This window comes from Caloenas nicobarica, chromosome 5, assembly GCF_036013445.1.
Source record: "Caloenas nicobarica isolate bCalNic1 chromosome 5, bCalNic1.hap1, whole genome shotgun sequence".
NCBI lineage: Eukaryota > Metazoa > Chordata > Aves > Columbiformes > Columbidae > Caloenas > Caloenas nicobarica.
In genome coordinates this window covers 9,129,803-9,143,438 of record NC_088249.1, presented here as the reverse complement: position 1 = coordinate 9,143,438, position 13,636 = coordinate 9,129,803, and the positions used below count along the sequence as shown (strand labels likewise).

The following is a 13,636-nucleotide window of genomic DNA, read 5'->3' as shown; positions in this document are numbered from 1 at the left end:
TCATTATAAAAAGAACAGCCTCAACTTCATGTTTACACATATAAACATGTAGGTGTTTGCCTGCGATTTGCTCCATTCAGCCCCTTTCCAGTTGCCAAGAAAGCTCTGCTTTTCAGCCACACAATCACTATTATCACTGTGTGCTATTTTTGTCTACTGAGTACATTTCAAGTAACGTCATCCTTCCCAAGCCAACGCTGGTATGAAGGGCGGAAACTCTTCTTTCCACTCCTCTGTCATTTGCTGCAGCTCCCATCTGCTCGAGGGCACAGCCTGCTCAGTCCTCGCTGCAGAGGGAATTCCAGACACTTTCCCCTGGTCCTCCCCGTTTTCTTGAGCAAGTGGCTTTCCAAACAAAGTTTCGTGTGGGAGGCTTCATGTTGGCATCCAGAGTACATGTCCCAAATATGTCCAGCCCCACCTTCTGACCCTAGTGCAGAGGAGCTGCCGGTAAGTAATCTCTTAATGGGCGATGTAGTCCTTGTGTCCAGTGCCTGGAGCTTTTCACAAATGGGTTGTTTTTAAGGGCATATAATTTCCCAGCTAGCACTTTGGTAGGTTTCCAGCTCTTGTCACAGTATGTTAACACTGGGTTTCTGTCTGAGGGGAAAATGCATCATTTTTTTCTGACACTGTGTGGCTTAAATTTCCATAAGCTGTTAAAGACTAGTAAATATTGTAAATACTGCTTCATTTTAAGGTCTTCCTTGTCTCAGTTCTACCCAAACAGCTAGTTTTTTAAAGTTTTTCTCTTCTGATGTAACTGTTAGCTGTCTGGAAAAGCTCGTATGGACAAGGGTTGCACTTGGAGTTTTGAATCTTTTCAAATATAAGGTTTAGTTTCCTTGGCTGTGCCACAGGAGGAGCCCTCCTACCTAAAGCTATAACCACTGTTAGTCTGAGTTCGGTATTCGCTGCTGTGTCTCCCTAAACCTGTTTCGTTTTACACAGAGTAATTAAATATTTATTATGTCACGAAGTGTGTGCGAGAGGTTGCATGGCTATAGCAGAGTGATTAGGGTACTCACCTGGTAGAAGAGAGACCCGGTTCCCTGTGACTGCTCCAATGAATATTTAAACATTTTATATTAAGTATTCATTGGAGCAAGGATAGGACCAGACTTCTCCCACCCCAAGGGAGCACCCAAACACCATGTTGTAAAGTCATTCTTTCATTCTTTCTTTAGCTCAATGAATATTTAATTATTCAAGGCCAAACAAGACAGCTTCAGTGGCAGAGACTGAGATTCCCTGCTCCCGCGTGTGCACCAGAGCTCTGATGATGAGGGCATGCATATAAGAAATGTGGGTTCATATTGCTTTGGGCTTAGAATGAAATCGAATCCAGGTTTCCCATGCCCTGGATGGGCATTCCAGCTTCCGAGCTGCTGAATAAATAACAGATCTCCAACATGCAGCGTCCCTAGTCACGAGACAGAGGTGATATGGATGCCTGTATGACTCCAAGCTCAGAGAAAGTATCCTTCTCAGTGATAAATTAAGCCAAAATCTGGTTTATATATTCCTTGAGAGAAGGTAACAAAGCTGAAGACGTTCCTCACTCCATGGCAGTTCCTGCTGGTTAGAATCTGTGCCTTTCTGAGATTATCCAGAGTGGGATGCGTAGAAAAGCCTACTTATCCTCTGCACTCTGGGATCTGACATCCCCAGACTGTAGTTAATGGGACTTAATCTGCTTCTGCAGCCGAAGGAGAGAGTGAGTGAAATGTTAAGTGTAGGGAAAGCATTCAAAGAGAAAAGGTGAAGAGGGAGGGTATTTGAGTCTAAAAACAGGCAAAAGTAGCAGGCATTGAGGAGCAGGAAGATTAAAGCAGGAAGAAAACATGGAGGAAGTAGCTTGCAATCACTGAGTAGGGAAATGACATGAAGGGGAAAAAAGGAGCAGGGACAGTGACCAGACAAAGGAAACAAACCATCTAAGAAATAAAGTCCTTTACCTAGCAGAGGAATGGAAGGAAGAGGGAGAAAGGGATAGAGAAGATGACTTTGATCTTAAAGTAAAAATAAAATGTGGATAATTTCTGCTACCCACTCAGGTCTTTGAAAAGTAGAAAAATTGCCATTTGCTCTCCACTTCCATAGGACAGTGGGTGTCTCTGAACTGAGGTGCTTTGGATTCACTTTGTGGAATTAACTGTGGGAGCATTCCTCAACAGAAGACGGGCTGATTACAGTTATTGAACTTCTGTTTCTTGTCATTTGGCAGAATCCACAGCAAACAAACAAACCACCTTCTCGTACCCATCAGGATAGCATCCAAAACCAAGACTGCTGCATAGTCTCAGTTGTTGAAATGGCAACACTGCAACCAAAGTGGAGCTGCTTAGCTCAGAAGAACATTTCAAAGGTGCTCCCAATAATATGGTTCATATATTTCTTATCACGTTTATGTCCATCTACCCCAGGGCTGTTGAGCAGCCAACTTCAGTAACTGTTCACTCCAAATTAGAGATTTTTTTTCTGAACACTTTGCTGTCCATTACTTTAACCAACCTTTTTCCTGAGAAAACAGCTTTAGAGTACTGAAGATCTATGACAATGAAGGAATATCCATATTGTCTCGCTATAAATATTACAGTGGTCTGACTATAAATGTCAAAACAGATGTGTTTCATATCATGTCCCTCAAGGGACATGGTAACATGGCCACAAAAGCTCAAAGCTTCACCCAGATGCATTACTCCAGTTTGAACAGCCATATGTTTTGTGTTTTGATCAACTCTTCAGACAGATGACAGTAGCTATCCTCCTTCAATACTGAGGAAAAGGCCACCTGTGGACCAAGCCGTGGGGGAAAAGCGGAAAGCAGAGAGAAGGGTTCGATTTCGTGAGCCAGAAGTCGTCGTTGAATATGGTATGCTCAAGCTATTAAGCCTGTTGGTATGACCTTTCTAGCTTTTTAACATTCACCCTGCCTGTCCAAATGAGCTACCCCCTCTGTTATTTGTGATTGTGAGCTCAGCACTCCTGCATCGCGTTGGAGCAGCCTCAGGGCTGTTCTCATGGTGAACTCCTGAGTCAGTCCCCACAGGGGTCAATGTAGACCATGGGTTTGGCTGAACCCCAGGTCTACCCCAGAACAGTGCTTCCACTCATAGACAATCTCAGACAGAGCAAATTTAAACACACTTGAGTCATTCTGGGTAACTAGGATGCAATGGCAGGGAGAGAGCCAGCCCTTTCATGTTTCTGAGCACCATATACAACAGTAAATGTCTGAGCCTAGCTGGCTCACAGGGATTGAAAGCAGCCAGGATGTGGCCATTTCTGACAACAAGGGCATCCGAGGAATGATGCAGCTAACATGACCTCTGGTCTTTCATTCATGAACCAAAATAACAGTTTGCAGGTTGGTCAACTGAGAGTGACCTTAAGCAGAGGTCTAGCAGAAGGATCCAGTTTGCATTTCTATATGTGTTATATTCAATTCACAGTCAAATAAGAACTGCTGTTTTGTTCTGACTTTCACAAAATTACCCAGCTAAGAAAAAATGTATTTATTGATAGGGAATTTAAATTGTTTGGTTTTAATATATGGGTCAGTGAAAACACAGGTGACAGAATGGTAAAATTTCTGTCAGCCACCTGTTTGGACTGCTACTCAGCTTCTGTAAACAAGGCTTGGCATCTGCTGGTGTGTCTGTAAACAGACCTTGGATCGGTTTTGTAATATGTTGTTTCTGGTGTCTCCTAATGCAGGAGTGAAAAGCTGTTTCTTGATAAGCTTGTTGACAGATCCTGGGCTTTCCCATCAAAACTGAACTGCTGGAAAGACTCAGTGAGTCAGCCCTAAATTCTTCAAAGCTCATCTGACTGCTCAAGAGCAGGTTTTTGATGAGATGTCATGCATCCTTCTTCTCCCTGCCAGACTCCGTGCCCCTAGATCATCGCTGGTTATCCTGCAGTCAGTCCAGTCTGGGGGAACCAGGTTCACCTCCCATTGGCTCTGAATTCAGCCCAGCCCCAGGCAGATACAAGGGTGGAGAAGACCCTGACTCTTTTCCATGAAGACATGAGAAATGTCCCAACCCATAATGAACATTCTGTGTTGCAGACAGGCTGTGATTCAGATGATCTGGGGTTTGCCCACACAATGTTATTAACATCGAGGCCAGTAGGATGAAGGTTGCTGGCACCACTGAAATTTTTCCATTCTCTGGACTTTTCATCCTGGATTGCGTCTGGGCCATGGCTGCTAAGCAGAGGCAGTTCCAGCATATTGTTGGATGAAAGTTGCATCCAACAGAGGGCTTGGTTTTCGTAACTTCCATTCTTCTCTCAGCCTGCTGGTCTGTCTCATTTCCCTTCTAGAAATGATGCAGAATAGGGAGGTCTTTTTTGCAAGACCTGATTCCTGACCTCTCTGCAACAGCAGCAATCTCTGTCCCTGAACACTCCCATACAATATTTTTTCTCACTTTCCTGAAGTGCACCTATATCTGCATGTTTGCATGGAATAGGTAGATCCTCATTTGGCATGAATCTGTACAGAGAGAAGTGGTGTAAGAGGTGGCCTGGCATCTATAAGGCGACAAGCAATTTCAGAGACGCTGCTTGCTTTCTTATTCATCTGCTGCAAAGAGGCCTTTCCAGGCGTGTAAGAACATTTTCATTCTGTTTTCTAGCCATTTCCTGCTGTGACTACGTAGTGGGTAAGTCAAAGTTTCACATTATAACTGTGAGCCATCCACGGCACTAACCTGCATTTGTTTTGCGGCTGCTGGGATGCACTGTGTGAATATATTCTCTGTATACAAAGCACTTTGTACTGTCAGTGGCTGTTGCTTTTTCTTCTCAGCATATGAAGCACAAGGTGTTGATGAGGTCTGCTGTAGTATTTTAAACAAGACATCTAGTAAGATAAATGGTGGAAACAAAAATGAAATCCCTGAAGCTATTTTTAATTTAAATATAATTAATATATTTTACGGCAATAGAATAGGTACAGGTTTTTCAGTAAGATATACAGGGAAAGCACCCCAAGCAAAACAGTAGGTCTCCCTGCTGACTTTCATATGTGGGGAGGAGACAATTCATTTATATGCTAGCAGCAGGGTAGAAATAATAAAAATAATCTGTTTTTTCTTTTTTGTTGGCAAGGATGTTCGAGGCAAATGTGTGTATCTAGATGTTGTTATGATGGTGATCACTCCCAGAGGCCCCAGCCAACATCCAGCCCCTGCTGTGTGCAACGTAGTGAGGGGAGAAGGGTACATATATATGTATATGCGCAAGCACACAGCCATAGTGTTGGGATGCCAAAATGAAGCATATGTCCCCACAACCCCTAGCTGTTGCTGTTGCCCAGGAAGGGGGATTGTATGCTCATGTCGTTGGCAGCACCACCAAGGCAGTTATTAGGCTAGGAACAAGGTTCTATGGGCAGGAAAGAGACAGGTGGAAAGGGAAAGACTAAATATCCCTCAGATGACAGTAGAAATGTGTGTCCAAGGCAGGAACTAAACCAAAATCTCCCATATCCTGGTCCAGTGCTTTTCCCAGATTAGCTGCCTTTTTCTTTAGACTTGGCACACGTCTAGGGCTGACTGTGCTGTTCCAAAAACCAATTTAACTAACAAATTTAAGCATGAATTTTCTATTTGTAATCTAGAAAAGAATAAACCTACATTTAGGCACATACTTGTGCTGAAGCTGTTGTGAGCATATCTCATCTCTGTTTTGTGGATGGCATTATTCTTCCACATTATTTTTTTTCTGTTCCTGTACTGAACATACTCCTGTACTGAGAGGATATAAGGAAAATCCAAGTTTGCATTTGAGATCTCCCAGAAATTTCTCATGGAAAGTAACCTTTACAAAATTGAAAATGCTTATAAGCACTTCATAGAAAAGGGCAGATGTGAAAAGCTGCTTAGCTTTCACAGAAAAGTTTCGCTGTTAGTAGGTATGCTCATCAGCCAGGGCCCAAGCTTTGAAAGGCAGGTGGTCACCCAGGCGAGAGCTGTAGCTTGTGGTGTGGGAGATCACACAAGGGAAATACCAACTTCCAAATCACCAATTTCTGCAAAAGCAGGAAGTGGTGTGTAATTCCTTGGCTAAACACCTTCATATAAACCTTTCATAGAATAATGCCAAATAAACAAATTTATAAAAATGGAGGTCTGCTCATGGATAATTTGCAAACAGAAAGAAGGGCTACATTCAAATGATTATGTTATTTGCCACAAATAATTTACTTGGATCTATTATGGGACATTGATTTGGTTTCTGGTTAGCTATAAAGTGACTGCCTATTAACGTTTTGCCTTTTCCCCATACACTTTTTGATACATTATTATGTGTTTCTTGCTTGGTTTTATGACTTTTACCTTCCTCTCTGTACATCTATATGACAGTATAATTGACTGCTGTGTATTCCAGGGCACCTAGTAGAAGCTAATTTAAATACGTTACAGCTAATATTGGCCCTTTACCCATAATAACACACATCACATTTTTATTTCGTTATTGATTATGTGCATATGGCAGAAAAATAGCTGCACACTATGGGTTTTTATTCAGGCACGAATTTGGATTTATATTGCATGTTTAATACTCAAAGTGCTTTATAAAATAATACCAATTGTGCAATGGCCAGGCAGACAAACAGAGCAGCCAGATCTGAATCAAACTGAATGCCTGAGGTCCATGGATGGATGCACATATGCAAGGGCTGGGCCGCGGATGTCAGCAAACTAAAGGTAGCTCACTGATTTCCACATGAGTACTGTGCCTGACCTATGGCACTTTAAACGTACTTGAACTATATTTTAAAGGCAAGAAAAATGTTTACAGTGTCCTCCTGCTTAAGAGCAAGTATAGAGGATAGTCCAGTGTAATTAACACATCTAGCACTTAGAGAGAAATTAAACTTGCCATAGCTTTCTAAATATGCCTCTTGGTTAGTGGAGCCACATTTTGGTTCTTACTGTAATTAGGAGGAGGCCCAAACGAGCTCAGTTACCAAGAAAAAGGACAGAAATCTAGATCTTCTTTCTTTTATAGAACATTTGTGAGCATTTAATAATTAGATCAGGTAACTTGATATTCTCCTAATATTTAACTTAACATCTAGCATAAAGGTATAAAAAATAATTGCTGGAGAAAAAGTTGAGGTCATGCATTAGCTATGGTAATCCTGTTCTTATTGTGTATAATTAAACTCTTCAAATGCACCATTAGATGAGAATTTTGTATTCACCACTCTCCGTCAGGAGGTGTGACTCTCCATCACTTAACTGATGCCTACAGAAGTACTCACAACCAGAGCCCTGTGTACCCTGCTGTTCCCAGAAAAGTGGGACAAAGGCATCAGCAGGGGGTCGAATTTGGGAAGTGTTTAAGATGACACTAAAATAATGCTGCTTTCTTTTTTCTCCTCATCACCGTTCAGTAGATGACAGGTCATCATCTGGCTTGCCCATGCTCCTGTGGCTCTCATTTTCTGCAGTGCTGATCCTTGCTGTGAGTCTCTACTACACCAGCATGAAGCAAGATGTCAAAGTCCTGGAGGAATTTCAATCCCGACTTGTTATCTTCTTTCTTCAGATAAGACACGTTGCTCAGAAATGCTGGGCTTGGTTTACGAGGCAGTAGCAATGTCCTCCAGCCTGACAGACATCTCAGAGCACTGCTAACAAGCACACAGCAGCTCCCTATCTACTCCAGCCACATGCAGGGAACACATGAGCATCCACAGAGCAAGAAAACCACCCCTGTTGTGCACTGCCCAGCAGCCACTTGTTCTCCTTTCTTTTTTCTTTTCTTTTTTTTTTTTTATTTCACATTACTCAGCAGTCATAGTAGCACTTAAAGGTCCCACCAAACTCATGCTCCATTGTCCTGAACAGAAAACAAGTATCTGAATTTTGCCCCAAAAAGAGCTTACAAACTGATGATATGAGGAACAGAAATAGAGAGAGAAATAATACGTTGATCTGTGTAGGCAGCAGCAAGCTCTGAATAAAAGTCTCCTGAGTCTCCGGTCAAGGCTTTAAATACCAAACCATCTTTCTCCTCAAGTCTCCTAAGAGCTATTCTGCAAAATTTGAAATAAAGCTGAGCTATTGCACATATACTGCTTTGGTGGCCAAAGGCTTTGCAATCTGCTATATTTATGTACCTGAAATGACTATTAGTAAAATCCTGGCAAATGGCTTTCTTGTTTGCCTTCATGCATTTTATTTTCTCAGTGGTCAAAAGCTGTTTCTTAATGTTTCACTTGACTCCCAGGTGTGAAAAAGAACATGAAAACTCATTTAAACAGTAAATAGTTTATTTGCCTAACATAATAAATGGCAGCATTGAATCCCAGGCTAATTATCAGATCAGTAGTTTAATCCTCTGGGTTTGATTCCGTCCATAAACCTCATAAGCTGATCTTACAAGATTTATGATAGTGCTTGTATTCAGTCGGAGCTTATGCATTTATGCCTGGGTGTTCAAGGCTTTATGTAATGGTAATATGGACTGTTTATGAAGACGTGGGAGGCAAAGCCCCTTTATCCCTCCATTGTCCCACCACAGTATGCATCTCTCTGAAGAGAATCCTTTTAATGATGATCATATAATAAATGTGGAATGGTGCTTTGGGTGTCTGAGAGGAGAACAAGTGAGTGCAAGCTTATGAGCTTCAGCTATGTATTCTTCCTAGACAAAACAAGCACAATCAGCTTTTTAGGCCTTAGACTCTTGTCATGTAGCACCTGATGTATGCTTGGGTTTATTTGGCGTGGTAAGATTGACATCAGAACCTGTAAGAGCTGAAGGAAAAAAAAAAAAAAAGAAAAAGTGGCAGAGAAGGCAGAAGACATCTACAAGACCTTGGCCTGAATTCCCCTGCCATTGCAACTCATCAAAAAGAAAAAACGGTGCTTTATTTTTGATTATTTTTTTTAAAGAGCGCCGTATCTCTCTGCCTGAACAATCTTCTTCCAAGCAGCTCAAGAACTGTAAAGAGGCAGAGGATAAACAGAAACACTTTATGTAGCCTTCTATCAAGAGCAGCAGCAGTTTGAGAACAAGTCAAAAAGATTGCAGAGACAGAAAGAAGGGACTTCAGTGGCCATTCTCATGTTCCTCCTAACATCTCAAAGGCCACGGCAATTGCATTTGGTTCACTGCCATTCTGGGAAGCAGAGGCTGCTGCAGGAGGAGCGTTTAGCTCAGTGGGTGTTTGTGCAAATCGCTCGGGTGCCCCAGCTCAGAGGGTAAGTTTCACCACTGCTTCCCTTCCCTCACCCCTGTCTCAGCCCTGCTGTTTAGGTAATAAAGAGGAAAGCTTTTAAACTTGAGTGCTGGTGAATCTCTGATGAAAAGGTTTGGATTGGTTGCATGCACGGAGCAAAGGGGTCATCGCAACTGCTGTTTTCAATGTTTAATGTTTATGACCTTTTTAATGTTCATTTTGAAAGCCTTTGGCAAATTGGTGGTGTTCCTTTTTTTGGCTCTGGACTGACATGTCCTCCCAGCATGTAGCAATTAGACCTTTCAAAACAGGAGTCTTTTTTGAAAGGATGGTTCCTTCACTGCAAGTCATGGCATATTGCAACAAGAAAGCAAAGCCTGAGCTGACAAGAACTGAGCAATCTCAAGAGGGAGAATAGTAGAGTGAACCCTTCCAGTGTGTTAGCAACCTAGTTTTGATAACTTTAAAACATGCCAAAGGGTTAAGGTAAAACAGGAACTCCTCTCATGATTGTGAGGGAAGATGCTGAGGCAGTGTGACGTCCATATGCATGGTCACCTCCCTGCATGGCTACCCAGAAGACAGGCATGGAACCACCTTTCCCTGGGTCTGCTTTAAATGAAAAATGGCCACATTCTCCTTGCTGGGGCCCAACTTTATCAGTGCGAATGACAACGTCTATTGCATCTGGGCTGTCAGGGAAATTAAGCAGAGGAACAGCTATTCTTGGCTTCTGCCTAGGCTCTGGTTGGGACAGCTTTGGACATGGGCAAAAGCGACACTTGATTTATCAATCGAGGACTTGCCATAGCCCTGTGAGGCCTCCCAGGTCAGGATTGTTTACTGCAGTCAGTCAGACACGTGACAGGCTGCAGAAAGCCAAAACAAATTCACTACAAAGCCAGAATGTTTGAAATAAATAAAAGTTAAACCCTATCCTTGGGAGAGCGGTGGCATTCTGCAGGTGAATAAATTGAAGCTGAGAAAGCCAGTGCATCTGTGGAAGTGAATGAAGCAGGTCAAAAATAAGGCTGGGAATATGAGAAAAAATCCCAGCTCCTGGGCCTGAATTTAATTACTGCTGCACAGCTTCACTGTGGACTTACCTGTTTTACTTCCTTCTCAAGCTCTTTTCCCATTCATCCATCCTGCCTACACACATACACAAACCCATAAACACATACATCCTTTTCCAACTCTGCTCCTTCCTTCTATTCGTTATCCATCAGAGATCTATTCTCACTACTGTGAGATGGATGAGATTTCTCCTTATTCTTGTTCAGTGCTGTTTTCTAGGTGTGACGTCTTTGTGAATCCATGAGTTTGAAATAGCTGATAGGAACTATAAAGGTACCCAAAATCAGACATCTTGGGTAACATTTCTCTTTAGGGAAACTCCAGAGGATTGCCCACAAAGAGGTAAAAAAGGAGAAAGAGTACATAATTTATTACATACAATCAAGGTGCTCACCTGAATTCATGCAGGTGCCAGTGTGGTGAATTGCTTTAGAAGTCAGGAGTCCTGAAGCCAGCCAGCTGTGAGCAATTATTTAATCCAGCTTAGAAATGGTCATGCTTTTGCTTTAAAAGGCTGAAGGAGGGGTGATAAAGGATAGGACTCTTGCAGCAATTTTTGAAGCAGATAGCGAGTAGATGGGCTTACTAAGAGCAGGGTCTGGGGTGCTCAAAGAGCTAGGAGAAAGTACAAGGAGGTGTGTGCATGAAAACAGGCTAGTGACAGTGCCTAAATGTAGAAGTGCTGCCTAATATCCCTTATGCAATGAGTGTGAAACTAAAGCACAACAGAAATCAGCAGACCACAACAGTACGGGATAAGCAGTTTGACAGTGTTCAGTGCATTCCTGCAGCAGGAACAGAAGGCAGCTGCTAACACCCTCTTCACAGGCTCACCACATCAACAGCACCTGATTGCTCTAGCAGGTGTATCTGTACCCATACAAAGGAGATAGAAAAGGACACGGTGACATGACACTACATTTTTTTTTGCATTAACCTTTTAATGCACTCAGCATTAGTGCAGCTAAAAGGCAGCTCCAAAGACTGTTTTTAATCCCAGTCCCTCCTTTCATCTTCCTAACCCTGCTAGTCTGGAAACAAGTTAATGGAGCAGGAGAAGCCCACAGCAGCAATTTTAATTGTAATTTCTGTCTTTTGTCACTTCGAAGCAAGAAGAAAGGCCAGCAGCATGTGACTAGAAAAAGGATATTACCAGCTGCCCTCAAGGAATAATTCAGGAGCCTCTAAGATAATAGTGTGGACTTGTTTCTTACTAATTCCTCACTCCAGGATTGCTGTTGGGAACCGTTAGGCCCACCCTGGAAGAGAAAGGCTGATGTTACAAGAAGAAAATTAACCTGTTGGCATTTAGAAAATGAACCTGCCCATGCTGCATGTGGTGCCTCTTAACGTTTGGTAACAAGCTGCCTTTCCGCTGCCTGCTGACATGGGAGCATCTTCTCCTTGTCTGCCATGGCATCAGCATTCACTGCTGGAAGATGGTACCAAACGGGCTCAGGCAGCTTAAGATGGTTGGCCGTATTCTTGACCGTACAACCTGTGGCATGGAGATGCTGAGGAATGAGTACGTGAACTAGGATGCTAACACAGACTTTGTGAACTATTTTAAAATTTAAATTTAAATTCACTTTCAAAAAACACGCAGAGAAATATGGACTTTTCAAATAATTTATTTGTATATATCACCAAATCATAAAAAGCCAATGCACTGTCCAGCAAAAAGCATCAATATATAAAACACGTTAACTCATTATCAGTAACACTAGAATGTATCACTTATACTGAACCCAGTCCAGCTCCTACTTAAGCCAAAGGAAACTTTGTCTGTGACTCCATTAGCAGAAGGACTGGACTCAGAAGTTTTATTTGCTAGATGTTTACAAAGGGCTATATTAAAATGCTAGTAAAAAGCTTCCCTTTTGAGACTGTATCAAAACAATAATAAACCTCACTCCAATTCTGTTTCTGTCAAATTCATGCAATTAAAGCTCCAAATCAGCAGTCATTACACTGCAGAAGAGCATACAAATCAAGAGAGATAATATTCAAACCAGACCAGGCTCTGCCCTCAGCTTGTGTGGACTGGCATGGCTCCAGCGTGGCTCACAAAGCTTAAGCTATATACACCAGCAAAGGATCTGTCCCTCTACTGCTTTTAACAGTTAAACAAATTATGAAAAAGTGTTCAGTTTTGTCCCTAAATACCCGTAATGCAGGGACCTCTTTAGCAGCATAACACAATGGTTAGTCTAGACTCATATAAAGCTTTTCCCACATGGCTGTAAGAAGAAACAGTATCTCACAAATGCATAAGTCACAGGACATACGTTTCAGAGAGGCTGAAATGCTTTCAGGCATCTATAAGCAAGAAAGATCAGTCTCAGATCTTTGCAGGTTGTACCACACACACAAAAAATGAAACCTTTTAAAACTATGGGTGTTAATGAGCTCTTTGCAAAAAGCAGCAAGTCTACAGAGATTTGGGAATGGTCTTTCCTTCCCCACACAAGCCATGAGCTGCACAGGGCAAAGGGCCAGCTGTAGAGTATCTAGATCTGCCAAGGTGCAAAGAAGAGGTTTCCAAAGCAGCCCCTCCAAACCCGCTGGCAATGCCAGCACCTTTATACCAGATGTCTGCACAGCTGACACAGGTTGCTCTCTCCAGAAGCTGAGTTTAGGCAAACACGTACTTCAAGGAGATGCTCTGCAGTTTGTGAAGTCACCTGGGCAGGCTGGGGCTGAGCGGGCCAAACAAAGGCTGAACTCGGTGTCAGGGATGCTCCTGCAGGCACTGCCATGCTGGACCCCTCCGATTGCAGCCTGGAAGCTGAAATTCCTCATAGGAAATGCAATAACACTTCTCCTCACTACCTATTCCTGTTCTGATTTGTGGCACTCTCCTGTCCCCCTCAGCAGTCCCTGTGCCCCACAGGAAGAGATGTGACGAGTAACACCTGATCAGCTTGATGAGAATTAAACCCTCTGTGAAATTTGCAGGAATGTTTTTGGAGATGAAAGTATCCAGGGGATGGAGATTTCAGTGAAACTGTTAGGTTTTGTTGTTTTTTTTTGTTTTGCTTGTGAACCTTCCAAAACCTCCTAGCAGTTTACACAATATATTGATTTATCAATTGTGCAGCTTGGGCTGAAAAATATCAATAGTTTTATTGAGAGAGTATTTGACCAGAATCACTCTGATGCCACCAGTCTGCACTGGCTGTGGACTACAACGCAGTGGTCCTCCCCCTGGAAGGATGCTCTTCAGTACAGAACTTCTTGGCATCATTTAGCAAAAGGACTTCTTGCAACCCCGAAAGACTGTGCTTTGATAAGGAGACTGTTAGCACCTTTTGAAGTCAAATGTTGAACCCTGTTTATACAATACTGGTT

General features: G+C 42.5%; 1 protein-coding gene across 2 annotated transcripts; it reads left to right on the top strand.

The window, feature by feature from the left end:
* Positions 1-254: 254 nt before the first annotated feature.
* On the top strand, positions 255-9,290 carry C5H14orf180 (chromosome 5 C14orf180 homolog). 2 transcript variants are annotated; one of them, XM_065636475.1, is made up of 4 exons: positions 255-450; positions 2,749-2,875; positions 4,647-4,673; positions 7,415-9,290. In XM_065636475.1, exons 1-4 carry the CDS (start codon positions 397-399, stop codon positions 7,615-7,617), a joined length of 411 nt encoding a protein of 136 aa, XP_065492547.1. In that variant the 5' UTR covers positions 255-396; the 3' UTR covers positions 7,618-9,290. The 2 variants fall into 2 exon arrangements, with proteins under 2 accessions (XP_065492547.1, XP_065492546.1); XM_065636474.1 differs by having other exon boundaries at positions 303-450; positions 7,418-9,290.
* The last annotated feature ends 4,346 nt before the right edge of the window (positions 9,291-13,636 follow it).

Bases quoted from the DNA above. Each gene is read 5' to 3' on its own strand.
- C5H14orf180 (XM_065636475.1), top strand. From the start codon at position 397: ATGTCCCAAATATGTCCAGCCCCACCTTCTGACCCTAGTGCAGAGGAG. The intron at 451-2,748 runs GTAAGTAATCTC...TCAACTCTTCAG, and splicing joins CTAGTGCAGAGGAGCTGCCG to ACAGATGACAGTAGCTATCC. The intron at 4,674-7,414 runs GTAAGTCAAAGT...ATCACCGTTCAG, and splicing joins CTGCTGTGACTACGTAGTGG to TAGATGACAGGTCATCATCT.